A 25,919-nucleotide genomic window follows, 5' to 3' on the forward strand; every position below is an offset into this window, starting at 1 on the left:
GGGGTGTCTCCCATCAGGGAGCAGTCTGTCAGACTCTCTCTCTGCTATCTCCTCCCCCACAGTCCCCAGGGGCGACTTTCCTGTAATGCCGTCTGTGCTGGAGCAGTGAACCCTCCCGGGAGCTCTCCTAGTAAAGTCTGCTTTGAGCTCAACAGTACTTTGTGTGGTTGTCTGACTCTGAGCCCGAAATCAAACCTGACACCTATGAGCTTTCATTTCACTTGAGTCAATTCCTGGGACTGGAAGGGCTAGAAAATGTGTTCAGCTTTTAAAGAAACAGAGGCAGGAATTCGGTTACCAGTTAAAACACTACATCCCACATCCAAGTGCCTAGTTCAAGTCCTGACTAACACATTCCATCCAGCTTCCTGCTAATGTGTGCCCAGGAGAAAGCAGATAATGGCTCAAATACTTGAGCATCCACACGGGAGACCTGCATGTGGAGTTCAAGACAGAAATATCTTCCATCTGCTCTTCTACTCCCTAAATGGCTACAAGGGCAGGGAGTGGGCCAGGATTAAGCCAGGAGCTTTATCTGGCTCCCCCACGTGGGTGGCGGGGCACAGGGGCTCAGGCCATCATCTGCTGCTTTTCTTGGGCCATCAGCAGCGAGCTGGTTCAGAAGAGGTGCAGCCCGGACCCTAACAGACACCCACATGGCATGCTGCCACTGCTAAGTCACAATGCCCCTCCTTGTACTAATATGATCAATGATGTTGAACATGTGTTTATATTAAAAATTTCTGCTCACTTTAAAAACTGGGTCACAGCCTCCAAGTTACAGTTTTTAAAAATATAATCTTTTTTAAAAAATATTTATTTTTTGCTACAAAGTCAGATTAGCAACCTGCTTCAAATGTGTATTTCCATAGATACTTTCTACAATAATTTACTCTTGATATTTTTTGAAAAGCAGAAGTTTCTCCTGTCTGAAAAACAGAAGTTTTAAATCCGAAGAAACTAAATAAACAGCATTGCCTGTAAGGTGTATGAAGCAGTATTTGGCACACAAGAGAGGCCGGATGATGGCAAGTGCTACGATACCCTGAAAAGCAACACTAACCGTCCACTTGTTATTCATGAGAAGAACTGTGCCAAATTACTTCCCACGTGAGGGTAACCATAAAGAAACAAAGGCATCAGTCGCGGGTTGGTGGCCTAGTAAGTGGCTTGGAACCCAGTCCTTAACAAGACCGCGGCTTCCCCTACACCCGCTGTCACGGTGGCGTCAAGAGAGCCGAATACAAGCCAGCCCACGCAGCCCTTGCCTCGAGGAACCCGCCAAGCAAGGTCTCTCCAGATGCCATTTGGCAGGACACCCTCCTTCGACCTGGCCACCGTCCCGCCCCTCTCACAAGGCTTCCCCGGCTTCGCCTACCTGGTCGCCCAGTGAGGCGCAGCGCCGGGGAGAAAGGCTGGGCCAGCGTTTCCAGGCAACGCGCCGCGGGACCGCGTGACGTCACCGAAGCGCGACAGAGTCGCCGACCGAGCCGCCGGCGTCCGCGGGTCTGAGCCGCAGGCGCCTCCGGAGCGCGATGCCTTGAACTTGGGGGTGAGCTCCGCAGGCTGTTTTTCCGCTCTGTCCCTTCGTAGGTGCTCTACGACTCTCAGGCGGAGAGTAGAAACTTGGGCCAGCCCTCTGCTGTCAGGTCGGGCTCTCGAAGCGAGAGCGGCCTGGCCCCGCCGCTCTTCCCAGGCCTCAGCTTGGGCTGTGAGGCTGCCCGTCTGCAGACCTGGCGCTGTCCAATTGCCGGGGGTGGCAGTGCCCTGTCCTGCAGTGGGGGTGATTCTGGGGAACCCAAAGAGGGTTTTGCCTGAGTGAATGCATACCGTTTTTTTGAATATTACCGCCGGCGCAGCCCGTTGGCCACCGGTACTTGGCTGTTTGTTCAGATTCCGGGCGCGCTTTAGGTGGGTCTGAGGCCGCGGTGAAGAATGACCGCCGCGTGTCTGTGGGGTAGGCCGCTCCCGATAAGAAGCCCTGAGCCTGGTCCTGCAGCTCGGCGGCGGCTGTCCACCTGCCTGACCAGCCCCACCGTGGCTATATTAGCAATGGCTGATAGCTTCCCAGCGGCCTCTGCTTCGCAGACGAGCTGCTACCCTAAAACCCACCTGAGGAAAAAACGCTTCCCTGCTAGCAATTGTAATAATTACGTGACGAAAAGAAGCCTTGTGTGTTCGCCTTTGCAATTATTTCTCATCAGTTGTTTGTGTCTTGGTAGCGGAAGTGGACAGACACACTGTTATTCCTTTGTCCCCAATCACCCTTGTTAATTGGCGGTACACTTCCGTAGCCTGAGTCTGACCTGCCAAAGGATACCTAGCTTTTTCTCGGGCATATTTAAAAGCTGCTGGAACTCGCTTCCAGCTGCTTATGATTCTTCCACCTTGGCACAGAGTCACACCTTTTCACATCCCCTTTTCTTGTTACAAAATGAGCTGCAGGCATTCACTATTTCAACTGGGACATGAGCTGCCCCAGACCAAGGATGCTGAATTAAGGATCTCTGTGTTGAAGTTACCCCTCTGACCGGTGAGGATTTCTCTATCCAGAACTCCAAAGCAGTATGGAATTTTTTTTCCTGTTCTGCTTTCTTGCCGGTCGGTTTCAGTTTCTGATTATTTTACTTGGAGAATGCAGTTGCTCTTTCCTGAAGTTCGTTAATGCTTTGTCATTTGGAGTGAGTGAACTTTTTCTTTGCCACTTCTTGCTTCCAGTCTAGATACGAATACACTTCCTTTGCCTTTCTCCCCAAAAGGCAAGGAAGATCCAGAGAGAATTCTTGCAAACCTAATATGTTTTTTCTAAATACGAAATGTATGCAGTAAATGCGATGTTAGAATCTATGTGCTGCTAGAAATCTGTGTTCTTAATCTCTCAGTACTCTCAAATCCTCTCTAATGCTTTCTGTAATTTTTGTAAGGTCTTTTCAGCCAAACATTCTGATTGGTGATCATGGCCTGGTTGTTTTAACTGTGTATAACTGCATTGCTTTTTTCATCTTAAACAGCTGATGTCTGCTTACAGTGCCAGAGATTGAGTAAGAAGTAGTTATAGTACTTAGTATTTACTTAGTGGTGGTAAAGTAGTGATAAGTATCTATCTTATAAGTCAAATTGCTAGAAAATTTGATGGAGAATAGTTTTGGAGAAGTTTTCTGAATACCACAGTATTTGTCATCTCTGTTAAATTTTCAATTCATACTTTACAGTTCTTGTTTAATCCTTCCATGAATGGATTGTTGTACATTTTGGAGTTTTGTGTAAGTTTTTTGGTTTTGCTGCCTTTGATGGAATATATACTGTGGGGATGAGGAGAGGCCCGAAGGCGACACGGGGAGATTGATAGATTGATTTTGAGATTGTACCCCCTTTGCCCTTAACTGCTAGTTCATTCCCCTAATGCCTTCAAGGACTGGGGGCTAGTCCGTGGTGAAACCAGTAACCTAAAACACAGTATCAGTCTCACATAAGTGACAGGAGCCTTGCCACGCAAGGGCTGTCACCACTGGTTCCCGGGGTCTGCATTGGCAGGAAGCTACTGTCAGAAACCAGAGCTGGGGAGCGAACCCAGGGTCTCTGATACCAGCTGTGGACATTTTAGTGACTAGATTAAATGCTTGCTCCTGAGTTGTAAATTAAATTTTTTTTCTTTTTAAAATTTTTGGTCTTTGAGTTATGAGGCATAATTGAACTACAACAGTTTGTTTGTTAGAAAAAGAAGTGATGAACTGTACGAGGATGTACCACCCACTAGAGAATGTAGCGTTTTTGGAATTCCTGGTGTTTTTGTGAGTTTCAAAATAACAATTCTTTTACTTAGAAAAATCCTTCAAATTTTTTTTTGTCTTTTGAAAGCACATGGCTCTATTATAGGAAGCTCTGTAGTTTGACATCCTCCAGTTCTTTGAGAAATCAGAACTACATATCCTTTGCTGAATTCTGTACCAGTGCTTTGCAGACCGTGTTCCTGTGCAGGATGCTTGCTCCATGATCTACAGTGGGCTGTTTTGTTCATTTGAAATAATGAACATTTCCAACTTGTATAAATAACATATTGACAAGCTGGTTTTACAGTTTTCTTTTAAGTGTCTTTGACTTGTGCTTCTAAGTTAGCAATAAGAAATGAACACATTTACAGGAGTCAAAAGAAATGCCAGGTGAATGACAGAACCTCTCAACAGTATGCACTGCATTGATTCAGTAAGCTTTTGCTGTGTACCGGAGTAGCTGCCAGGAGAGAGAATGCAGCTGCCATCCTCAGGATCTCCCAGTGGGGCAGGCCTGCCACTTCCCTGGTTCCAGTGCCATGCTGGAAGTCTATGCAGAGCCGTGGAACCTGGACTCTGGAAACGGCACTACGGCGCAGGACTGTTGTGAGCATGCAGCTTTAGCTGTGGTTTTATATTGCATAGAGCACAGTGTGCAATTTTTTTTGTGCTGGTGATGGACATTCATGTGTATCAGTTTTCAAAATAAAAGTTCTAGGCCATCCCCTCCTGAACCAGGTTGAAAATCAGTATTTCAGGCCGTCTTGTTCAGGTGGTGACTATTTCTGTATTTTGATCCAAGTTGTTAGTAACGAGGTCTCCTTAATACCAAACACAATCACAGGATGACAAACTGAGATACTGTCCTGCATTGTAAACCTTATCAGTCAAAGGGCACCAGAATAAAACAACACAGAAACAAAGGGAAATATTTTAAGACTCAGTAAGGTACTGAGATTGTTGTAGTATGGGTTTGATCGACAGTGTAGGGGAGTGAAATATGCCACCCCAAATATGCTTTGCGGCTTAAGGATTATCTTGGTTACAGGCACTTTTTGAACAAAAAAGTTTTGTTTTTATTGGAAAGGTAGATATGCAGAGAGAAGGAGATACGGAGAGAAAGATCTGCCTGCTGGTTCACTCCCTAAGTAGCCGCAACAGCCACAGCTGAGCTGATGCAAAGCCAGGAGCATCTTCCAGGTTTCCCATGCAGGTGCAGGGTCCCAAGGCCTTGGGCCATCCTCACCTGCTTTCCAGGCCACAAGCAGGGAGCTGGATGGGAAGTGGAGCTGCCAGGACATGAACTGGCGCCCATATGAGATCCTGGCATATGCAATGCGAGGAATTTAGCCACTAGGCTACCATGCTGGGCTGGTTATAGGCACTTTAAAGAGCAGCAGATGTAAGAGGACAGGTTGACCTTTGTTTTTCTTCCTGAAAGTAGAATAAACTCCTTTGTGAAAGATCCCCTCCCACAGCAGGAGGAAGGAAACCTTGCGGTCACCAGGGCTGGCCATGGACAGCCTTTTTTTGTTGTTTTTCTAGGTACTATCCCACGGTATCCTGCTCTGACCCAAACCTCTTTGGTCACATCTTCACACTGTACTGTTCTTTTTCCAATCCAGTTTGAATTACTTTCAGCCTTCAGTGTCTCAGTTTTTGGGTCTTCATTTTTTTTTTAAAGATTTATTTATTTTATTACAGCCAGATATACACAGAGGAGGAGAGACAGAGAGGAAGATCTTCCGTCCGATGATTCACTCCCCAAGTGAGCCGCAACGGGCTGATGCGCGCCGACCCGAAGCCGGGAACCTGGAACCTCCTCTGGGTCTCCCACGTGGGTGCAGGGTCCCAGTGCTCTGGGCCGTCCTTGACTACTTTCCCAGGCCACAAGCAGGGAGCTGGATGGGAAGTGGAGCTGCTGGGATTATTACCGGTGCCCATATGGGATCCCGGGGCGTTCAAGGCGAGGACTTTAGCCGCTAGGCCATGCCACCGGACCCGGGTCTTCATTTTTATTGTCAGAGTTCATGTACATGTACAAATCACTAAATAAGACTGTGCTTCTCTTATTAATCCATTGTATAATGCTTTAATTCTTAGGCCCAGCCAAGACCATGAAAGGGTAGAAATCTTTACCTCTTCCACAGCACATTGATTCAATTATTGGGCATATGTATATGTGTGTGTGTGTGTGTGTGTGTGTGTATATGTATAGATAGATAGATACTGAATGTTGGAACCATATTTTAAAGTTTCCTTTATTGAGTAATGTAGGTAGAGTCAAGTTGATTAGACTCAAGCTATAGTTTAACTGGGTTGGTACAGGAAAGTTGTAGGAATTTTCTTTAGGGCAGTAAAATACTAGGTTAAAACTGAGCTGATCTGAAACCAGGAACTTCTTCTGGATCCCCTATGTGGTTGCAGGGACCCAGGTACTTAAGTCATCCTCCATTGTGCTCCCAGGCCACAAGCAGGGAGCTGGACTGGAAGTGGAGCAGCCAGGACACAAACGCACCCATATGGGATACCAGCACCTCAGGTGGAGGATTAGCTTTTTACTCCATAAGCTGGCCTCAGTTCTTTCATTATTTGAACAAAGGTATCATGTTATTACCAAACTATGATTATTTTGAGCAAATTACTTTGTTACCTTTCCTAGACTCTAACACTTTGAATATGTTTTAATTCACTGGTATCCTTTTTAAGTAAGGCTTCTCAGAGCTGAATTCAGACTTCAACATGATCTAGCCATTGCAAAGCGATGTCATGGAAGGTTCCTTATTCTGGACCTCCACTTCTATCAAGAGTAAGGCATATTTAACCTAATTTGGTTAAAACTAAGCTCAGGCCTTTTATATTTTAACTTCTTTCAAATATAATATTATCTTTGTTTTTATATAGTTGGCTTTTCAGACATTTAGTATTTATTAGACACATGAATATTATGTATTTAGTTTTAGCAGTTTCTTTTTTTTTTTAAGATTTATTTATTTTTATTACAAAGTCAGATATACAGAGAGGAGAGACAGAGAGGAAGATCTTCTGTCCAATGATTCACTCCCCAAGTGAGCCGCAATGGACTGATGCGCGCTGATCCGAAGCCGGGAACCTGGAACCTCTTCCAGGTCTCCCACGCGGGTGCAGGGTCCCAAGGCATTGGGCCGTCCTCGACTGCTTTCCCAGGCCACAAGCAGAGAGCTGGATGGGAAGTGGAGGTGCCGGGATTATTACCGGTGCCCATATGGGATCCCGGGGCGTTCAAGGCGAGGACTTTAGCCGCTAGGCCCAGCAGTTTCTTTTTCAATCTGGAGTCTGTTATTCAATTACTATCATTTGTTTTGGTTTTGGCCATTTATATATTGGGCAGGTGTGTAGTCTTGTCTTCCAGTCATCAGTAAAATGTTAGTCCATCTATTGTTGCCATTCTGTAATCTCCCTACCACACTCCTGTCCCCAAACTGGCATGATCTCAAATCAGTGTTGTTTGACTTCCTGGACATGAAACTGAAGCCTCCTGTAGCAGTTTCACTTAGCACTTCTCATTTGGTTGCTGCAGCTTTGTGTTACTATTCTCTTTGTATATGGAAAGCTTGGTGCTATCAACAAACCTGTTGCTGCTGCTCACCATTGTAACTTCAGCTATGTCCCATGACAAGAAACACAGAGGCTCCTATCACCTGCCACCATTGGCTGCTTGCAGTATTTTGACAAGATTGGATTAGAACAATAAGGGCAATTTATAGTGTTGAAATACAAATTTATATGTAGAATATTTCTGGTAAATTTCTTTTCTTTGGAATGACTTTTTTTTCTTTTTTATAAAATTTATTTGTTTGTTTATTTGAAGGAGTGACGGAGGATAGATAGGAAAATCTATCCACTGGTTCACTCCCCATATGACTGTAATGCCAGAGCCTGGCATTCCATTCTGGACTCTCATGGGGGTATCTGGGGCCCACGTCCTCCTTTGAAGAAACATCAACAAGGAGCTGAGTTGGAAGTAGGGCACCCAGGGTCCTAACCAGCACACATACAGGAGTCCAGTGTCCCAAACAACCCAGCCCCACTGTACCAACACAGGCCCCGAGACCTCTGCACTGTAAATTCTTATTATCCTTATAATCACCGCTATAAACCTTTCAGATTATACTTTTTATGTTTTATAAGGTTTTTTTGTAGGAGGGGGGGCAGGTAGTTTTCAAAACTGCCCCTGATTGGCCCAGCACGGTAGCCTAGCGCCTTAAGTCCTCGCCTGGAAAGCACTGGGATCCCATATTGGCACCAGTTCTAATCCTGGTAGCCCCGCTTTCCATCCAGCTCCCTGCCTGTGGCCTGGGAAAGCAGCTGAGGATGACCCAAAGCCTTGGGACCCTGCACCCATGTTGGGGACCCAGAAGAGGCTCCTGGCTGCTGGCTTTGGATTGGCTCATCTCTGGCCGATGCGGTCACTTGGGGAGTGAATCAACAGACGGAAGATCTTCCTCTCTGTATATCTAACTTTCAAATAAAAATAAATCCTAAAAAAAAAAACTGTCCTTGCTTAGAATAAAAAGAGGCATTCAATACTGTGTGCTTTGAAATATCCCTAGTCTGTAACATTCTAATCCCTAGTGTTGAACACTCTGAATACCTCTTGTAAGCTAAGGTCTTTAATTGTTTCTCTTTGGATACAGTTGCTAAAAATCCATCTGGCTATATTTAAAAGTATGATTTTGTCTTTAGACATTTTTTGTTTGGATGTGCTTGTTTTTAGTGGCTTGGATTCTCATCAGCTCCCTTTCATTATCTTTTTAAAGTAGGCTCAGATTCATAACAGTAATTGTAGAGTTTATCCTTTTATTTATTTATTTATTTTGAAGATTTATGTATTTTTATTTGGAAAATCAGATATACAGAGAGGAAGACAGAGACTTTTATTTATTTTTTAAAGATGTATTTATTTTCATTGCAAAGTCAGATACACAGAGAGGAAGAGAGCGAGGAAGACCACAAATGGCCAAAGCTGTGTCCATCTGAAGCCAGGAGCCGGGAACCTCTTCTGAGTTTCCCACGCGGATGCAGGGTCCTAAGACTTTGGGCCATCCTCGACTGCTTTCTCAGGCCACAAGTAGGGAGCTGGATGGGAAGCAGGACCACCGGGATTAGAACCAGAGACCATATGGGATCCCAGTGCTTTCAAGGCGAGGACCCTTAGCCACAAGGCCACCGCGCTGGGCCCGAGTTTTCCTTTTTTAGTATAAGTGCACTTTTCCTATGTTTAGGGTAACAAAGAATAAAACTCAGGTGCAATGCATTAAATTTTCTTAGCAAGGCAGAATTTATGTATTTATTAACTTTACATGTTTAAGTTATAATTCTATTTTCTGATTAAATGATTAGGTAAGTTTCCTGGCAGTTTTTTCCATAAAACTGATACTATTATGCCTGATTACATGGTATGAGTGTTAGGTGAAACAAAATGATAATCTTGGACAAATAAATAAAATAGAATTTCTTGGGGGATAACCAGATAATTTTACCATTGATTGGGTTTTCATTTTCTGTATTTTTAAATACTGAGGAAAAAACACCCTGTGATTACCTCATGTGACTCTGGTAAGTCCTTTTAGCCTCTGTGTGCCTGTTTCCTCCACTGTCCTATTCATCTGAAAAGAGATTAGCAGGGAGTTTAAATGAATGCATTGGTGAGCATATGTAGAGTGAGTATGTCACACAGGGGAAGTGGTCCACAGATATGAGCTCTTTGTACCATCAGAAGTGGTTGTGTTTGTATTGAGGAGATTACCTATATCACAACAGGCAAATACTGAAATGTTAGCTTATCATCAGTTCTAACCACATGCTCAGGTCATTGCCTGATATTCTGGTAAAATATTATTTTCCAGAGAAAAAGAGATATCTGTAATAAACACATGCAACTCTTCACTAGCCATCATACATGAAGTTGTACCTTTAAAGGCTTTGCAAGATACAGGATGAACTGTGGTTAAATTTTAAACTCAACAAATTACTGATCCATATTGATAGAGATGACATAAGTTGTAATCTAACTTTTTAACTGAAATATTTCCATTTGTATAAAACAAATGCTTTTTTTTTTTCCTTTGTATTTATTGGAAAGGCAAAGTTAGAGCAAGCTAGACACACACACACACACAGAGAAAGAGAGTTGCTCCATCTGCTGGTTCACTCCACATACAGCTGCAGTGGCCGAGCTGGGCTGGTTTTCCACACGGTGCAGGCCTTGCCCAAGGACCTGGGCCATCCCTCTGCTGCTTTCCTGTGCACCTTAACGGTGAGCTGGAACAGAAGTGGAGCAGCCAGAATTAAATGAGTTCCCGTATGGGATGCCAAGGCCAGAACACTATCCCCAGAAAATAAAGTATATAAATTCTAAATTGAAAACACCTAGAGGAATTAAAGAACAAAAGAACTATCATTTTTTTCCCTAGGCGGAAAATGTGAGGAGGCTAAACTTTCTAGCATTTTAGAAACCAAAAAATATATTTTTAAAATTTAAAGGAAGTTGCACCTTTATAAATAATCCCAAAACAAAGTTTTTAGTTGCTGTAATTCAATCTCATGAGGCAGTCTATCACCATGGGCATGAGTGCAAACACTGGAATATGAAAACCAGAAGTTCAAAGTTCATTTTCAACAGTTAGTGACTGTACAACTTAAAGACACGGAGTTCCATTTCCTTACCCAGAAAGTAGATATAACTGCTCATTAAGAATATTTAAGAAATAAATGATGTAACAGGTAGATAGTTATTGTCCATAGAAAAATTAAGTAAGGAAAATAAGCTTCCTGTTGAGCAAAATCATTCAAATGCTGTTTGTGTGCATATATGTGTTAGTAGTTTTTTGACATGGCAAAATTATAGGATTTAGAAGTTTGTCACTTTCCCAATAACATTTGTGATTTTTTTTTCATTTAGCTATGTGATTCTGAAAAAAAAATAGAAATATGTCTTTAAAAATTGTCATTTAGTAAGACTTTTAGACTCAATGTAACTCTGCTTGCATTTTTAGCTTTTTATTTTTTGAAGGATGGATACATTATTGTTTTTATATATTGCTGTGTAAACATAACTTTTATATATATTTGACAGAAACTATGTGAAGCAACATTCTTTGGATTCTGAAAGACATCATTTCATCATGGGACAACAAATTTCGGATCAGACCCAGTTGGTTATTAGCAAGTTACCAGAGAAAGTAGCAAAACACGTCACATTGGTTCGAGAAAGTGGCTCCTTAACATACGAAGAATTTCTTGGGAGAGTAGCTGAGCTTAACGATGTGTAAGGCTTGCTCTTTTACATGTTACTTTTTACCCCCACCCCACCTGTGCCCATTATTGTCAGGGCTGTGTCAGAGGTAACCAGAAGAACTGTTTGGTTAGACAGTGTGTTCAGTTGGAGATAGCAAATACTTCCTGCATGTCTGTTACAACTAGACTTTCTGTGTAACTGTAAATTTGGGATGAGAACAGAAGAAATGGAAGGAATTTAAAATGAAATCTTGAAATGCAGACCACAAGCACATTGACACAGTTCTGAGTTACGGTAGTACACAACCATCTCCGCAGTTGTCTACTTAAAGACTATAAATTGATTCTTGCTTGAAAGCACTAAAGGGGTCCATAACAGAAGTGGATGTTGCTGATTAGCTACTCTAGACAAGACTCCCAGTAACACTGAGAAGGTTTCTATACAGCAGCCAGTTCCCTTGGATGTGTATGTCCTGTGTGTGTTTACGTAGTCATTATTTTATCAGGAAAAAATACATAAAATACACATATATATGATAGATTCTTTTCATCACTGAGGAATAAGATACTCATTTATATTCCTAATTAGTCAACACCTTTCAGTTAACTTTGTTGAATAAATTTTCATCTAAAAATGGAATATGAATTTCTCTGCCTTTTTAGCATACCTAATAGGACTTAGCCTTCTGTGAATTTATTCTTTATTTAATCAGTTTTTATATAATCTATAAGTTATTAAAATTCAGAGCTCTTTGTTGCTGAATGACCACAGACTTTTGTAATTTTTAAATACTGCCTTTTTGCATTTTTTCTGCCTTATAAAAAGGTGAGAAGTCACTTCTTTCTATGAAATCTTGCTCTGATACTGCTCACATACCTTTTCTTTATGTATTTCTATCCCTGGAATTACTAGAACTTATTACAGATGCCTTATGAGATCCTCCACTTTAACCAACACTGACTGAACTCACATAGTGAGTGTACAAAACACTGCTGAGGATTGAACATTTGGTTGCCTCGATTGTCCAAATATTGATAGCTGAGCCAGCTTTCTCTGAGCCTGAAGCTCTTTCTGTTGTCTATATTATCTTTCTTTTAACCCAAAAAGCCAGATAAAATCACCTGCCAGTCCAGGACCATGTGGTATGTAAACTCAAGATACTGAATTCACTAATAGCTTAGAGTAAGGTATATGAACCTACTTCTTAGGTTTTATATTAGCTTTATTAGATGACAAGAGATACACTTGGTAATCTGGACTACATTATATTAAAATGGAACACCACCTGAATAGACATGGCTGCAGTCTGCTGCTAGTAGTCAAGAATGAAAAAGGAGGGTTGGCATCTTGGCACAATGGTTAAGACTGCCACTTGGGATGACTGAACTCCTTATCTCAGTGCTTGGGTTAGAGTCATCCACATCTACAATCCCAGCTTCCTGATGATGCAGAGCTTGGGAGGCCACAGGGGATGGCTCAAATGCTTGGATCCCTGCCATTCACCTAAGAGACCCAGATTGAGTTCCAGGCTCCTGGCTCTGGCCTGGCCCACCTCTGGCTGGCACAGGCATTTATTTGCATGGCAAATCTTCCCTTACCTCTTTTTCCTGCCTCCTGAACAAAATGAAAATAAAAATTTACAAGAAAAAGATCTCCTAAGAGATCATTTCTTTAAATTATCGTAGATTTTATTCATTAAAAATTGATGTGGAGATACATGTATGTAAAAGTAAGCTAGACGAGGACACACCAAAATATTCCCTATACTTGTCTCAGGAACAGGAGAGGAGCAGGGAAAGGAAGCAGTGAATGGGATTGTACATTTTACTATTTGTATCTTGTCTGATCTCACATAAAAATATAGTCATAGGTTTTAAGAGTTTGGTGTTTGATTGCTTTCAGCCACCCAAATGGTATGTGTAAAACATTATTTCTGAGACTGTTTTAAAGTAAAATAGGATGGAGAATTTAATAGTGTATTAAAAATAGAGTACTTTTAATGTCTACTCATGAACAGTGATCACTGACATTTGCCATTCCTTTAGAGTCTTAGAATAGATGCACGCAAAGCCATCTATTATATAAAATTTGGCCTTTTGGCCAAATATATTTGATAAAATGCTCCTATGAGATCATGCACAGGGCAGGATACTGGATAATACAGAAGTGATAATTAAGAGTATTTACCTTTTGTTTGTTTAATACAGGACACTTTGAACTGGGTTTGATGCTTGAGACTAGTTGCCATAGGTCATTGTGGGCCTTTCACAAATGCAAGACTGTGAGAGCTGTAAAGTTACACCAGTGTGGGAGAAGTATAGCTTGGTGGCGTCTTTGCACTGATAGACTATTTCCTAAGACAAGTTGCTCAATTTTGATTCTCTTATTTTATTTAGCTGTGTTAGTCACTTAGATGTGATATCCCCACTGGTGCTTGGAGAGAAATCTTAACAATGATAAAAGGAAACTGCAGCAAAACAGTAGATCTTTGAACTCATTATCTTCCAAACAGGCTACATTTTTATATTAGATCCTTTGGCTCTCAAATTACTCTGGTAGGAGAAGACGGTAAAGCTATACTTAAGATGTCACAAATAATTTGTTTTCCTTGATCAAGTCCCAATTATCTTTAAGAGATAAACTTTTACAGAGATGTATTGTGCTGATTAAATAAGAACTCAACCAAGAACAAATCAAAATTTGGATGAGTAAAACCAGCTAAAATTTTTTTAAAGATTTACTTTATTTACTCAAATGGCAGAGTGACAGCAAAAGAGGGAGAGAAGTCTTCCATCTGCTGGTTCACTTGCTAAATGGCTACAACAGCTGGGGCTGGACCAGGTCAAAGCCAGGAGCCTGGAACACCATTCTGGGCTTCCACTTGGGTGGCAGGGCCCCAGTATTTGGATCATCTGCAGGTGCATGAACAGGGAGCTGGCTCAGAAGGCAGGCAGTCAGGACTCAAACCAGTGCTCTGATTAAAAAGTGCTGACATTATCACAATGCTAGCCAATAAACTTTTCCTTTAAGCACCTGATTCGTTGGACTTGTGTTTCATAAATGTTGTAGAATCTTAAAGGCCATATAGATAGAAAAAGATATGTATAAATATTCCACTAAGTTGTTAATTTTAAAACCTTGAAAATCATATTGTGTTTATGTTTGAAATATTATGTATCCCTATTTTAAGAATCTGATTATTACAATCATTATTGGTGCAATTCTTTGCATATTTCCTGATGTTTGAAAGTACTTCTTGAATCTGGATTCATAGCTCTGTTCTGTAACATTTTATAAAATTAATAAATGTACTTGTCTTTTTTTAGAACTGCTAAAGTGGCTTCTGGCCAGGAAAAACATCTTCTCTTTGAGGTGCAACCTGGGTCTGATTCCTCTGCCTTTTGGAAAGTGGTTGTACGGGTGGTGTGTACCAAGGTGAGCCTGAGAGAGACTTCCTTTGTGGAGCTTACATTATTTTGATGGTTAGAACCACATCTAATAGTATGGTGCAGTAGTATTTTGGTGGTCTTATAAAACATAATTTTGATACTATTATTGCTTTCTAGTTAATTGTTTGAATCTCACCAATTGTGGATTTTTTTTGTGACTGAAGAAAATGATAATAAACTTTCATCCTTATCAACCGCTTCTCTGTCAGGATTTTAGGTGACTATGGAGTTGTAAGATAACACTGCTTAGTTCTAAGATTGTATCATTAAAATTATCTCAGGAGATCACTTCTTTTAAGAGCACATTTTAGTGCTTGTTCATAATTTTCTTTTTAAGTAGAATAAGTTCTTTTGTTGTTTCTTATTTAAGAAAAAAATTTTATTTGGAAGCCAAGGCGAGAGAAAGAATCTTCTATTTACTGGTTCACTCCTGAAATGAATGGTTGGGCCGTTCCTGAGGCAGGAATCAGAAACTCCATCTAGGTTTCCATGTGGGAGACAGAGACAGAGACTCAAGTATTTGAATTACCATCTGCCGTGTCCCAAAATGAACTTCAGCAGGAAGATGGTTTGGAAACACAGTAGCCAAGATTCCAACTGGTTCTTGTGTATGGGATGAAGGCGTCCCAGGCAGGAGCTAAAGCAATTGCGCCACAACACTGCCCTACCTGAAAGGCAAAAGACAGAGAATCAGACTGATGGAGTCATGTGCTAGGTAACTCCAAAAATGCCTGGGCCAGCCATGATGGGCCAGGCCGGAGCTGGAACCAAGGGCTCCAGCTGGGTTTCCCACATGGTTGGTAAGGAATGAGTACTCTGTCTCTTTCACCTGCTTCCCAGGATGCACATCAGCAGGAAGCTCGATGGGAAGCAGAGGAGCTGGGGTTTAATCCAGGTGCTCCCACATGGGAATGTGAGCAGTCCATGTGGTGACCCAAGCACTGTGCCAAACGCTCACCCCCATTTTTTAAAAATCCATTAGAAAACGTGATTACCAAGATTAGTTTGGATCAGACTAACTAGGAATGCTCCTGAATCATTTTAAAAAGTTGTAGATATTAAAACAGATTCAGACTCTGCCAACCATGTTGAGTGAGAATGGTGTTGCCCAATCGGTCAGTTGTTTCTGCCGCATTCTGCATTTACAGTGTCTTTAAAGGTCCACCTCCAATACCATCTTATCTGCTTTATGGGGTTGAGTGTTGAATGATGTCATAAATACACGGAACCCCATAGATGTAGGTAATGCAGTATTGTTCATTAGAAATCGTGTTTTTGGGCCCTGCGTCGTGGCCTAGCGGCTAAAGTCCTCGCCTTGAAAGCTCCGGGATCCCATATGGGCGCCGGTTCTAATCCCGGCAGCTCCACTTCCCATCCAGCTCCCTGCCTGTGGCCTGAGAAAGCAGTCAAGGACAGCCCAATGCTTTGGGACCCTGCACCCGTGTGGGAGACCTGGAAGAGGTTCCTGGTTCCCGGCTTCGGATTGGCGCAGCACCGGCCGTTGCGGCTCACTTGGGGAGTGAATCATCAGACGAAAGATCTTAAAAAGATCTTCCTCTCTGTCTCTCCTCCTCTCTGTATATCTGACTTTGTAACAAAATAAAATAAATCTAAAAAAAAAAAAAGCGTGTTTTTGTTTTTGGGGGTTTTTTTTAGGTCCTTTACAGACTTTGAAAACTTATTTTCTAGGATGTTTGATTAAATATTTGTTTTCCCCTTTCTTGGAAAGTTAATCAGAGAAACAACTTTTCTTCCCATCTTCTTTGTGTGTTTAGATTAACAAAAGTAGTGGCATTGTGGAAGCATCACGCATCATGAATTTGTACCAGTTCCTTCAGCTTTATAAAGACATCACAAGCCAAGCAGTGAGTGTGCTGGCCCAGAGATCCGCCTCTCCAGAACCCGAGGAAGATTCATCCTCTGGAGCGTCTTGTCAGGCCAGTTTTTGGATGGGAAGGTATGCTATTCCTGAACACCTTGTGGCACTTCTGTTTCATTGTGCAACCGCTGAAATCTCACTAATGGTTTTCTTAGTGCTCATTGTGGCCTCTTACATCCTATTGTCTGAACTAATACTCCCTCCCAGATCAGTTCTTGGATTATTCTTGCTTTAGACACTGTTCAAGTGCTAAATTAGAATAGCTCAGTACAGTGTTTCTGTCATCCCATTCTTCAGGAATCCACTCTCTGTGTTTGCATTTAATGACCAAGGAGGTAATTATGTCCCCTTGTAACAGGCATTCAAGGTGTTAGACAGTCAAATCTCCTTAAGGAAGTAGCTCCAAAGAATTTATCAAAGTCATTCCAGACTAATTGAGCACTCAGCTTTGGAACATTCACACCAGGACTTGGCAGTCCATTCAGGAATGAACAAGTACTGGGTGCACATACTGTATATACTGAGTTGCCACAAGGAAATGAAGTCAGCCAGGATTTTTTGTGATGGTATTTGTTTACTCAGGCTTAATGTGTTACTATTCTGTATAAACTTTCTTTTCCTTCTCTGTTATGCTTTTGGTGTGTGAAAGCCCCCACCTGTTGCCATCTGACAGTCACGACCATAATTTAAATCTGTAAATGTCTCATTGGAAAAGAGATTTACGGGATCCAAACATGTTGACATCCTGTCTTTCTGTCACACCAAGTAGACATCAAACATCTCTATTGACAGTGTCATTTACTTAAGGAATGTGTTTAACACAAATTTCTTTTCATTGTTCCTCTTAACAGTTGTATTTTCTGGTACATTCTTAACCAGTCAGCCTGCAAATACTGTGTAGTAAATCATGTTTCCCAGTTACTGTTTCCTGCTTCTCTTTAGCAGTTTTCTAGCTTTGAGCTGTACATATATTACTGCCATGCCAAGTTTATACTGTTGGAGTATAGGTAAATGCTATGATAGTATATTAATATGCTAGAACAGTATGTTTTTATTGGGCAGTGTGAGATTCCCTTGTGCTGAGGAAAACTGCTACTTTGCTAGGCCAGGAGGCGCCCGGACTTTGAGAGGATTCCTCTTCAGTGATAAATCTGTTCTTTGCTGCCTCGCAACTTTGTGAACCCAGGTGCAGGGGGTAGGCGGGGGGAGAGCAAGTATGCAATTCTTCTTGGTCCCAGGAACAGGAGGAAGATGAGGGTGTGAGAATGGGATGAGCCATAAAGATAGTGGGCATGGGAACGGAACAGGCTCCCTGTGCCTGAAGGCCATAAACAATTAACATGTCTAAGGTTGTTACTTTTGATGTATTTCCCAGCCCAGAAGGGCCTATATAATCTTCTGTCTTGGGCTCGTTTGGGGTCCGACTGCCCTGCTTGGCTGGCCTGTGTGCCCCAAGTGCGATCTGACCCCAGCATGCTGGCGCAATAAACTCCGGGGGCTTTGGCCCAGACTCTAACAATACCATTCTAGGTTGTGTTGAGGCTTCTCGTTCAGTGTCTCATAGTTAATCTTTAAAGACAGGGATTCCCTCTTCAGAATGATGATTTTTTTTTTAACTGTTTTGAAAGCTAAGGATGATGTTTACTCATAGGTTTACAATAATATTTTTTTCTTCTGCAACTTTAATTATGTTCATGAAGAATATGTTGTCTCTTCTCAGATGCTCTCAAAAGACTGGGAGACATAATAATGCCTGATTGTTTAGCTAGGACACTTTCTTGACTTCTTGTGATTTTTTGCTTAGTTTTCCATGGCACCTGACAGTATTTACTTGTATGCCCATTATCAGCATCAGCATTATCCGAGCCTAATGGCAAGAACTGTGTTTTAAAGAACTTTGTATCCGGTATAGTAAATACATTATATATTGTTTGAATTCATTTATGTAAATCCAGTGTGATTTAAATGGGCTGAGTTATTTTCAGAAGGACTTATTTCCTGTTTTTCTTCATTTTTATTTAGTCACTATAGAATTTATCTTTTATCCAGTCTGAAATTTACCTCTTAGTACTTATTCCATAATACATTTGCTATCTCAAAAATCTCTGATTTTGCACATATACTATGCTTTATATAGTGCATTTAAAGAAGCTCAATAATGCTTTTTAAAACCTCAAAAATGAAGTATAAAGCATAGTGAGAGAGAATATCATTGTTTCAGCTCAGTTTTCCCATTGCAGGGTCAAGCAGCTGACCGATGAGGAGGAGTGTTGCATCTGCATGGATGGGCGAGCTGACCTCATCCTGCCATGTGCTCACAGCTTTTGTCAGAAATGCATTGATAAATGGTAAGTTATCCATGGCCTGGATGGAATGGACAAAGATCAAATGGAAAACTACCCATGAAGAAACTTTGTGAAGTACAAACATAATTAATGTGAGATTTTACTCTTTAGTACTTTAAATTTTATGGTTTGCATCCTACTGTTTAAAACTTATTATAACTGAAATTTATTAGATGTAGGAATGTAACTTAGTTTTGACACTTCTATTATAAGGAGACTTGGGACTGGCTTGAATCTAGAACGAAACACTTCCCTTTTCTGGCTTTTTTCTCATTTCTTTTTTTAAAAAGATTTATTTATTTGAAAGGCTGAATTACAGAGAGAAAGAGTGACAGATCAATATTCCATCTGTTGTTTACCTCCCCAAACGGCTGCAATGGCCAGGGCTGGGCCATACCGAAGCCACAGCCTCAACATGGATGCAAGGGTCCAAAAGACTTGGGCCGTCTTCTCCTGCTCTCTCAGGGGCATTATCAGGGAACTGGCTTAGAATTAAAGCTACTAAGACAAACTATTGCCCATTTGGGATTCTGGCATTGCAGACAGAGGCTTAACCCACTTGCCACAATGCTGGCACCTGTCCTCAATTCTACATATATCCTTTGTATGTATTGAGAAGGGCTAAATCCCTGAAAACTGGATCTGGGGCAAGCTTCCAAGGTCAGCTAGTAAAGATCATCATTTTAAAAGCATTTGAGAGAACACTTCTTTGTATGCATTTGTACATACTCAAAAATATCATTACAGTCAAGAAAACAAATCCATCACTCTGAAGATTCCTTCCACTCCATTTTAAAGCCTCTTCACCCTTTTATTCCTGATTCTTGATATCTGCTGGTCTGCTTTCAGTCACTACAAAGCAGTTTGGGTTTTCTATAATTTTTTTGAATGAAATCAGACAGTATACTTTTTCTGGTCTAGATTCTTTTGATCAGTATAATTATGTAGGGTTGTTTGTGTACATGAGGTACCATGTGATAAAAGTTCATTCCTTTTTATTACTGAGTACTGTACATATTTAGATATACCACTGCTTGCTTAGTCATTTTCCTATTGGTGAAAAATGGATTGTTTCCAAATTTTGGCTGTTAACAAATAAACCTGGTAAACCCATTTTTGCAGACAAATGTTTTTTGAACATAGGGATTTTCTTACATAAAAATCTAGAATTGGGATGGCTAGATCAAGTGTTGGGTATGTGTTCAACTATTGAAGACATTGCCATTTTTCAAAATAATTATGCTATTTTACATACACCCACCAGCATCAGTTCTAGTTGCTTCAAATTTTTGCCAATATTTTTTAGCTTTTCTTTTTTTTTATTTTTAGTTTTTCTAATAGTGTATAGTGGTATCTCTTGATTGTAATTTGAATTTCCCTATTGACTCAAAGATGTTGAGCATCTTTTCTTATACTCATTTACTCTGTATGTCTTTTATGGTGAAGCGTCCATTCAAATCTTTGTTCATTTCTTTCTTGGGTTATTTCTGTGTAACTGAAAAATGAGAGTTCTTTATGTATTACAGATACATGTCCTAAATCAGAAATAATGTGATTTTCAAATATTGTCTTTTACTCCATGGCTCATTTTACATCTTCTTAAGAATGTCTTTAATAGGGCCCAGTGCGATAGCGTAGTGGTTAAGGTCCTTGCCTTGCACACGCCGGGATCCCATATGGGTGTCGGTAATAATCCCAGCAGCTCCACTTCCCATTTAGCTCCCTGCTTGTGGCCTGGGAAAGCAGTCAAGGACGGTCCAAAGCTTTGGGACCCTGCACCCGTGTGGGAGACCTGGAAGAGGCTCCCGGCTTCGGATTGGCTCAGTTCCAGCCGTTGTGGCCGCTTAGGGAGTGAATCATCGGACAAAAGATCTTCCTCTCTGTCTCTCCTCTCTGTATTTCCACTTTTCCAATAAAAATTTAAAGAATAAAATAAATCTTTTTTTTTAAAAAAAGAATGTCTTTCATAGTGAATGTTGTGGAACAGTAAATTAAGCCACCACTTGGGACAACCTGCATCCCATATCAGGGTGCCAATTTGAATCCCAGAACCTCTGCTTCTGACTCAATTTCTGCTCATGCATCCTGTGAGTTAACAAGTAATGGCTCAAGTCCTTGGACCCCTGCCACCCACATGAGTTGCAGACTCCTGGTATCAGCCTGGTGTAGCCCTGGCTGCCAGGCGTTTGTAGAGAAAACCATCGGTTAGCAGCTTTCTTGGTCTATTACTCTAGCTTACAAGTAGATGAAAATAAGTCAGTAAACACAAAAAGGAGTAGCTTTCACAAAAAGTAGTTTTTAATTTTGAGGAGGTCCAGCTTACCAGTTTATGATGTGTAGTGATTTTAGTGTCCTCTTAACCTGTATTTATTTTTAGTTTGTTTACCCAAGATCATGGAAGCTGTTTCTTCGACAAGTTTTATAGTTTTTAGTATTACATTGAGGCATTTAGATGTGTGACCCACTTGAGCTTTTTTTTTTTTTAATATATACTATAAGATGTAAATCAGATTCCTTTATCCTTTGGTTACCGCTTTGCTCCAACACAATTTATTGAAAGACTTTTCTTCACCTATGTATCTTTGTCAAAAATCAGTTGTTGAAATATAGGTCTATTTCTGGCTCTTCTATTCCATGTATGTATTTTGTATAATACTGCTGACTAGCGTCTCTTTATAATAATACAGTCAGGACACATTTACCTACTTTGTTCTTTTTCAAAATCATTTTGGATATTTGAAATTTTATTCATTTCAATATAAATGTTAATATCAGCGTATCATTTTCTACTGAAAGTTTGTCAAGATTTTGATTGATTGTGTTAAAAAAAAGATCAATTTGGGGAACATTGACTTAGAAATATTGAATCTCATCAAAACACAGTATGTTTTCCTATTTATTTATTTATTTATTGCTAAGTATTTCACATTTTATGCTTTGTTTGAATTTTTGATGATTGCTAAGATATAGAAATGTGGTATTTTTGTGTGTAACAATGTCGTGTCCTGCAGTCTTACTTGAATTCATCTATCCATTAGTTCTGTCTGTGTAGCAGCTTTTTGCAGTTCCCTGGGGTTCTCTGGATGGTCTGGACATTGTTAGGTATAGAGTTCTAGACCTGGAGGATTTGCATTACCTTATTACTGTTCCTCCACCTTCATTCGGCCTGCATTGTCTCCCTGAGGGGCTGCCCTCTGTGGGTAATGTGCCCTTTTACCCTTCTCGCTACTAAGATTTTTCTTCAGAGCTTTGGGCAATTTGGATTATGATTTCCTTCATGCTGCTTATACACTTATGGAACTTGTTGGATTTGTAGGCTTATGATGCTCAGATCCTGCCTATTAGAACACTTGGTGATATCATTTTCCTCTCTGGGCAGTCTGTTTTGAACCTCTCTCTGTGTTTTAAGTTGAGATAGTTGCTGTTACTATGGCTTTTCAAATTCACCACTCCCCACATTGTCTAATCTGCCAGTAATCCCATCCAGAGCGTATCTTTTTTTTTTTTTTTTTTAGCTTCAGATACTAGTTTTCATTTCTAGGAGTTTGATATTTTAACATCTTCTGTGTCTCCTGAATGTCTGCTCTTTTTTTTTTTTTGTTAACGTATGAAACATACTTGCAGAGTTGGTGGATGTGGCACAGCAAGTGTAGCTGTTGTTTGTAATGCCGGCATCCCATAGCAGAATGACAGCTTGAGTCCTGGCTGCTCTGCTTCCAGTTCAGCTTCCTGCTAGCACACTTGAGAAGGCAGAGGATGGTGGCCCAAATACCTGGGCCTCGGCTGCCATTGGCATTCCTGTCTCTTGGCCTTGGCCTGACCCAGATCTGGCTGTTGTACCCATTTAGGGAGTAAACGAGCTAAAGGAAGCTTGCTCTCTTTCAAAAGATTTTTTTAAAAACAGAAAACCAAATACACTTGTAGTTTTCTTCTAATTCTGATACCTGTATTAGTTCTAGATGGTTCTGATTGATTTTTCTTCTCATTATGGGTTATGTTTTTCTGCTGCTGCCTGGTAGTTCTTAAAAGGATGCCAGACATCATGAATCTCACCTTTTTAGGTCCTGATGTTTCTGTATTTCTATAAATATTCCTGAACTTTGTCTGGAATAGTTAAGTTACTTAGAAACAGTTTGATCCTTTTTGGGTCTTGCTTTTATGATTTGTTAGGCGGGACTAGTGCAGTGTTTAACTTAGACCTTGTTATGCCCCATTTATCCAGCAAACTCTTCTGAGTGCTCAGCACCCCAGAATTAGGAGGCTTTCCCATCTGACTAGTGGGATTTCTTGGAGGTTGTCTCCTCAGTCCCGGGTCAGGACTGTGCCGTCTGTGCAGTGGGTCATAGGATGTGGGATTCTCTGGGTAGCCCTCCATGCCAGTGCCTTGCCCTGGGAACCACACTGCCTTGGCCTCCCAAACATCAGCTCTGTCTCTTCAACGTGGGGAGCTGGCCAGGCTCTGGCTCAGTTTCCTCTTCTCAGATGGGCTCGAGGAACTCTCAAGGCAGCAAGCTGGAATGATTTTGTCATGTGTTTCAGTTGTTTTAAGTGGGAAAATAAATCTGGTTCCTGCTAGCCGGAAGCACAGCTTGACAATTTTTAAATTGTGACGTTTAGTGTACAGAAGAGCACACATAATTATCTTGTAAAATCTCTCTCAAAGATCCAGGAATCAATCTGAACAGTATATGTCAGCTCTAGCTTTCACATTTAGTTTTTGACAGATTTCTAAATTTTTGCACAGATGCCCTCCCCCCAAAAAAAGTTGATATAATTCTATTACTTTAGTCTTTGATTTTACTGAAAGGTAAGAAAAAAAATAATTTTTCTGGCATAACATGTGTCTGGTTCAAATATTGCATTTCTGAATTCCAAAAAATCAATGCTGATTAAAAAAAAATACCTTTGGAAAACAGATTATTTAAGTGATCCATGTACGTATGCTCTTACCCTATCAGAAAAATCATCGTCCATCTCTTTATTCAAATGTTGCTCCATTTTTATATTTTATTAGATCTTCTTATTGCTTGTTAATCAAAGGGGCTTTCCTCAGTCCTTTTACCAGTGTTATATTTTGAGGAAAATAAGTAGTAACCCGTTTCTGGCTACTGTATTCCACTGGCTTCCATGTAAACCACCATAAAATTAGAATAGGTCCCAGCAAAGTAGCCTAGTGGCTAAAGTCCTCACCTTGCATGCTCTGGGATTCCAAACGAGCACCGGTTCATGTCCTGGCTGCTCTACTTCCTGTCCAGCTCCCTGCTTGAGGCCTAGGAAAATAGTCAAGGGTGACCCAAAGCCTTGGGGCTTTGGGGAGGTTCCTGGCTCCTGGCTTCATATTAGCTTAGCTCTGGCTATTGTGGCCACCTGAGGGAGTGAATCAGCAGATAGATCTTTCTCTGTATCTCTCCTTCTCTCTGTAATCTGCCTTTCCGATAAAAATAAAAATTTTAAAAAACAATAAATAGCTGTAGTATGGGCAAGCCTGTTCAGCCTGAGGCTGTCTTGAGAGGAAACTGATTCTAAGAAGGTGGTAGAGGTGGGTGGTCCCTGAGAGGAGAACTGAAGAGGATGGGAAGGGGAGATTTTTCACTGTGTAGTTTTGTGCTGTTGGTTTAAAAGAAATAATTTATTAAGTAAACCCTGTTGGAGAAAATGTTTTGCTATCTCTCACAGGAGTGATCGACACAGGAATTGCCCTATCTGTCGGCTACAGATGACTGGAGCAAATGAGTCTTGGGTGGTGTCGGATGCGCCCACTGAAGATGATATGGCTAACTACATACTGAACATGGCCGATGAGGCCGGCCAGCCGCACCGGCCGTGAGCCCCGGGAAGAGCTGCTGCTGCGGGCCACGCACTTCGACCACGGACGAAAACTGCTGTGGCACAGATAAACAATAAGTTTCTCTACCTTCCTATTTTTGCTATACTCACACGATGCCCCATGTTTTTAATATAAACTATCCATGTCTTCCACTGATCATAAGCTAAAATTTGCTGTTTCAGACCATGTTTCCCTATTTATTTGTTTTAGAGTGCATTAGAACTAATTGCTCTTGAGTCCTTTGCTAGCCAATAACAGCAATATTTCCAGAGGCTTTTGATCACACTGCGGTTTTTCAGGGCAAGAATATTCTGGAGTCTAGATTTAAAATAAGCCGTGAAATTAAAAACTGGAGAAAGCGTTAAGTGACTAAACATGTGGGCCACATCAAAGTGTGTGGTACTACTTAGGTTGTGTCTTTCTGCTGGGCTCTAAGGACTGTGTCTGCCCCCTTGTGGTTAATTACCGCTTTTAATTTTTACTTGAATGCTCCATCCACCGTTTTCAGGACTTCAACAATGTGTTTTGGAGCTGCCTAGTGTTGTTGCTTCTAAAGGTGGTGGTTTTTGCCCTGCTGTGTAAACTGGATGAGGACTGTAGAGCTGGGCATGGCCGCTTCATAAACAGACCTCCACAAGGGACGCTCCGGGGCTGTTCTGGAAAGGCCTTCCCCCAGCAGAGCAACTGCTCTCATGGCTTCCGGGAATGCTCACAAACTGAGTCTCAGAAGGAAACTTTTCCTCATCACAAACACTAAACTTTATATTCCCAGCTGTGATAAGTCATTCAATATTGGTTTGTGGTATCTCTGTTTTCTCAACTTGAAAGTGTGTTTCTAGGTTTCATGGTCCTCAAATTTCAAAGATTGAGAGGAGAATATAGGGTAAGCCAACCCCCCTTTTTTGAACTACATAGTGTAAAACACTTCTGAAAATGACAAATTTTGCTTACTCTTTCACTGTACTACTTTGAAAGTGTCTGAACAAGTATATAATTATCCTTATTACCTCAAAACGTTTTTCAAAATTTTTGTCTATAGCGTACAATCCTTAACATTAGCATTTCAGCATATAAAAACTAGGGTTTGACATCACCTTTTAAAAATTTTGTCACTGTCCATGTAAGTGTTCTGACCTCTTATTGATAATTTGCAAATGCTATTTTCCGAAGTACCCAGGGATCATTGTGTAAGTCACTGCTTATTAATGACAAATTTTGAAAGCTAAGATTTTAATAAGCATGCCTGTAAAACCCATCTCAAAAGTTTGACTGAAAGTAGCTTCATTTTTACCTCTGAGAACTAGCCCAACCCATTAACATGCGTGATGAGGACAGTGAAGTACCAAATGGTTAAGTACTTCACCACAGCT

The 25,919-nt window shown here is 41.0% G+C and overlaps 1 protein-coding gene across 3 annotated transcripts; it reads left to right on the forward strand.

Annotated features, from left to right (window-relative positions):
- Positions 1–1,414: 1,414 nt before the first annotated feature.
- Positions 1,415–24,849, forward strand: RNF141 (ring finger protein 141). 3 transcript variants are annotated; one of them, XM_004593789.3, is made up of 6 exons: positions 1,415–1,552; positions 10,888–11,079; positions 14,376–14,484; positions 16,274–16,455; positions 18,618–18,725; positions 24,399–24,849. In XM_004593789.3, the coding sequence occupies exons 2-6, from the start codon at positions 10,937–10,939 to the stop codon at positions 24,547–24,549; spliced, it is 693 nt and encodes a 230-aa protein (XP_004593846.2). In that variant the 5' UTR covers positions 1,415–1,552; positions 10,888–10,936; the 3' UTR covers positions 24,550–24,849. The 3 variants fall into 3 exon arrangements, with proteins under 3 accessions (XP_004593846.2, XP_058519370.1, XP_058519369.1); XM_058663387.1 differs by lacking the exon at positions 1,415–1,552 and adding an exon at positions 1,940–1,957; XM_058663386.1 differs by lacking the exon at positions 1,415–1,552 and adding an exon at positions 6,364–6,579.
- The last annotated feature ends 1,070 nt before the right edge of the window (positions 24,850–25,919 follow it).

The sequence above is a fragment of the Ochotona princeps genome, chromosome 4 (genome assembly GCF_030435755.1).
Source record: "Ochotona princeps isolate mOchPri1 chromosome 4, mOchPri1.hap1, whole genome shotgun sequence".
In the NCBI taxonomy this organism is placed as follows: domain Eukaryota; kingdom Metazoa; phylum Chordata; class Mammalia; order Lagomorpha; family Ochotonidae; genus Ochotona; species Ochotona princeps.

Coding starts and splice junctions, on each gene's coding strand:
- RNF141 (XM_004593789.3), top strand. CDS start 10,937: ATGGGACAACAAATTTCGGATCAGACCCAGTTGGTTATTAGCAAGTTA. Junction 16,456..18,617: donor GCCAGTTTTTGGATGGGAAG/GTATGCTATTCC, acceptor TTCCCATTGCAG/GGTCAAGCAGCTGACCGATG. Junction 18,726..24,398: donor CAGAAATGCATTGATAAATG/GTAAGTTATCCA, acceptor TATCTCTCACAG/GAGTGATCGACACAGGAATT.